We start from the raw sequence: 3,586 nt of genomic DNA, 5'->3' as shown, positions 1-3,586 counted from the left end.
TTTGGCGAGAGGCTGCCCACTGAGATGGAGAGAGATAAGAGATACCAGGGATGACCAGCTTTATTCGTGATACTGAGCGCTTTGTGGATTAAATCTTCAGAACACTCCTGTGCGAATAGGTCCTGTTGTTATTCCCATTTTGCAGAGGGAAAAACTGAGGCTTGGAAAGGTTACAGTTACTACTTTGTAAACGCTATAAAGATGAGAGGTTGAGTATTGGGAAACGTGTAAGCATCTCTAAAATGGTGATTCCAGAAAGCTAACAAAAGCTGTTTCTGAATTTGATCAGTTCTTGTGACAAAATTCATTTGGCAAGTCATAACCACCAGAATATTAAACTTTGAAAACTTTGCTTTTCAGGCGATCAAAGCTACATAATGTCCGTAGCTCGTTCATCCGTCCATGCCAAATGGATTGTGGGGAAGGTGATTGGGACAGCAATGCAAAAAACTGCTAAAGTGAGAGTGACCAGGCTTGTTCTGGATCGCTATTTACTGAAGGTGAGGAACACTCCTATTTTCAGGTGGCTTTGGCAAGTCACCAACATGTTCTGAGTCCTCAGCGGAAAAACATTTCCCTATCAATAATGATGTGTTGAGTATCTGCTTTAAGCCAGACACTGTGCTGCTCCATGGGTATAACATGGTTTATACATGGACTGAGAATTCCAAGAAAATAGAGTTAATTTCAATTTAATCTGCTAGTTGCTGTAATCATTCTATATGCAAAGTACTTTGGAAGCAGAGAACAGGACACCTCATTCTTTCCTCCCAGGTTACTGTAGGAGAGCATCCTCAATTAAAAGACATTTGAGCTGAATCTCAAGTAAGATTTTATCTGGAGGACCAGGTTGGGGGAAGCCATTCCAGCCATGATGAGTAGTTTGTGGAAGTTCGTTTAGTCTTGATAGGGCATGACATTCTACAGGAACAGCAAGTGGTTTGGGAAGGTTGAACCCAGAGCTTGGCCCTTAGTAGGCAGTGTTGTTGAATGAATGACAAGGGTAACCGGAGCTGGACTGTGAAGGGACTTCTGTGTTTTGAATTTCATCCTTTAAGCGAAGGAAAGACAAAGTTGGAAATAGGGATAGAGATGAGGACTGAAGGTAAAGGAATGGGTAAGGAGGCTATTGCAAAAGTCTAGGGTAGACTGAACTTGGTCCACTTGGTGAGTGGAAATGGAGTGGAAAAAAGATTTCAGGAATAAGGGACAGAGTCATTGATTTTTTAAATGTGCAAGGGGGAACAGGTGTCAAGGATGATTTCTGCATTCAAGGTTGGGCACACAGGTAGATAGAAATGCTGTTCATTATCTAGATCAAAACCACAGGAGCAAGCCAGAAAAAGTGATGGCATGATCTTTGGCCTTATAAGACCTTGGTTTGAATACTGACTCTGTTGTTTACCAGCTGTGCGCATTATTTAACCTCCCTGAACCTGTTTTTCTCATCTGTAAAATGGAAATTCTTGTCCCAGAAGAGTTGTTATAAAGAATAGATGACTTTAGTTATCATTTGTGGCTTACTTGCAATACTTTGAGCCAGGCAGAGCTAAGTGTTTTTGTGTATGTGTATATTTTAATGTTTTAATCTCTTGATAACTTGAGAGGTACAGGTATAAGAGCCTCATTTTATGGTGGGAAAAAACTAAACTTGGAGTGGTTAAGTGACTGACACATCCAGTGGTGTGAGTAGCATATTTATTGGCTGGAGAGAAGGCTCCAGTGGGAAGGAACAGTTTAAATAGTGTAGGGAGAGATGGTAATGGATAGGGCAAGGGTACTGAAGGGAATGAGATGGAGAGCTTGGAGACAAGGTCAATGCTGGAAAAGTCATTGCTGTTTTCCAAAAATTAAGCAGCTACTTTTTTTACTGGAAGCTTCCTCAAGTATGTTAATTTCTTTTCCCAAGTCCTGGCTTGTTTTCTGTGCATTACTTTTTCATATTCTATACTGCATTGCCAGATCGCAGAGGAGTGGCTTGTTTATTCATCAGAACTACTGATTTGTTCCTCTCCATCTCTCAACAGTATTTTAATAAGCGAAAAACCTACTTTGCTCATGATGCTCTTCAGCAGTGCACGGTTGGGGATATTGTGCTTCTCAAAGCTTTACCTGTACCACGAACAAAGCATGTGAAACATGAACTGGCTGAGATCGTTTTCAAAGTTGGAAGAGTCATAGATCCAGTGACAGGAAAACCCTGTGCAGGAACTACCTACCTGGAGAGTCCAGTCAGTTTGGAAACAACCCACCTAACCAAAAATCTGGAAGAACTTGATATCTCTTCGTCACAGTGATGGAAGATTAGAAGAAGAAGCCAAAGGGAAAAATGTACACATTTGCTTTATGGAAAAAGAAATTTTTCTAAGTTTCATCACAAACTGTCTGGTTTCTCTTGTAGTATTTGTGAAATGGTTAAAAGTAAATGAAGCAAAGGGCTTGTTTTAATTTTTCATAAAGGTTTATGGCCATGTTTCAAATTTTCTTTTCAGTGGACATACTTTCACGTTGCACTAAGTGTGCCTAGCATTCTGCTGCATTATTTTGTAAGCTCACTGTTTTACAAGGTATATTGATTTTCTTTTTTTCATTCAAAGAAATTATCTTAGAACCTTTATTTTGGGGGAAAAAAGCCTTTTGATATGAACAGATAAGGCCACACTAAGTGAATATTTTTGATAGTATATATTCAAAATAAATTTAAATATTTTGTTTGATTTCACCAATTCCAAAAGCAAATAATCTACATGCTTGTGGCCAGACTTTCTTCAGATTAAGGCATAGAAAGTAAAAATTTTAAAATTGTGTCGTTTTCTTCTAGGCTAGATTAAATAGGAATGAGTTCCTAAAATCTAACACATTGAATAAGGTGTAGGACCTTGCACACGTGCATTTGAGTTGGAGAGTGAGTTTTGTTGCTATTCATTAATAAACTGATAACTTAGATTTTCACTTGAGGAAACATTAAGCTATATGTTTCAGTTTTCTGTCTCCTAGAAAGAGACTTGGGGCATATTTCAACGTCAGTTAATATGTGTATTGTATAAACACAGGGTTTCGACAATGATCACAGGCATTGTCCACCTTCTCAGGGCTCATAATCTAATGGAGGAGGTGGATGTGGGTGCCTTCATTGCTAACAGAACCACGTGGGTTGGAAAATTAGGGTAACCTCCCAGGAGAGATGAGACAGTGCTAGAACTGAATGTTAAAGAGTCTCCAAGACCAGTAGATGAGGGGTGTTGAAGGGGCGTTCCAGACAGGGAAGGGAGTGTAAAGTCCTCAAATGGTGAAAGAAAGCATAACTGGTGATTCTGGAAGCAAGTGAGGATTGCTGGCATGTTTTGAACAAGGATGGAACTCAGAAATAGGTAGGAGTTAACTCTGTATGCAATGATGGATTGAAGTTTTAAAGAGGGTGATAAAATTGGGATACTACCATTCAAAAACCAGTCCTAAGACCTAAACCAAGTTTCACAGGCAAGATGAGATATTGGATAACTGATGTTCCAAAGAAGGACTTTCAGCTTGGTGCCAGGGTAGGTGAGTGGAAGGAAAGTGCCTTTCAGTGTCTAGGTCTCTGGCA

General features: G+C 39.7%; 1 protein-coding gene across 1 annotated transcript; it reads left to right on the top strand.

The window, feature by feature from the left end:
* The first annotated feature begins 363 nt into the window (after window positions 1-363).
* MRPS17 (mitochondrial ribosomal protein S17) lies at window positions 364-2,465 on the top strand. The gene is made up of 2 exons (XM_012640345.1): window positions 364-500; window positions 2,028-2,465. The coding sequence occupies exons 1-2, from the start codon at window positions 378-380 to the stop codon at window positions 2,295-2,297; spliced, it is 393 nt and encodes a 130-aa protein (XP_012495799.1). The 5' UTR covers window positions 364-377; the 3' UTR covers window positions 2,298-2,465.
* Window positions 2,466-3,586: the final 1,121 nt, after the last annotated feature.

Source organism: Propithecus coquereli, unplaced genomic scaffold, assembly GCF_000956105.1.
Source record: "Propithecus coquereli isolate 6110/MARCELLA unplaced genomic scaffold, Pcoq_1.0 Scaffold150, whole genome shotgun sequence".
Lineage (NCBI taxonomy): Eukaryota > Metazoa > Chordata > Mammalia > Primates > Indriidae > Propithecus > Propithecus coquereli.
Note: the sequence above shows the minus strand (reverse complement) of the source record. Positions and strands in the feature narration are given on the sequence as shown.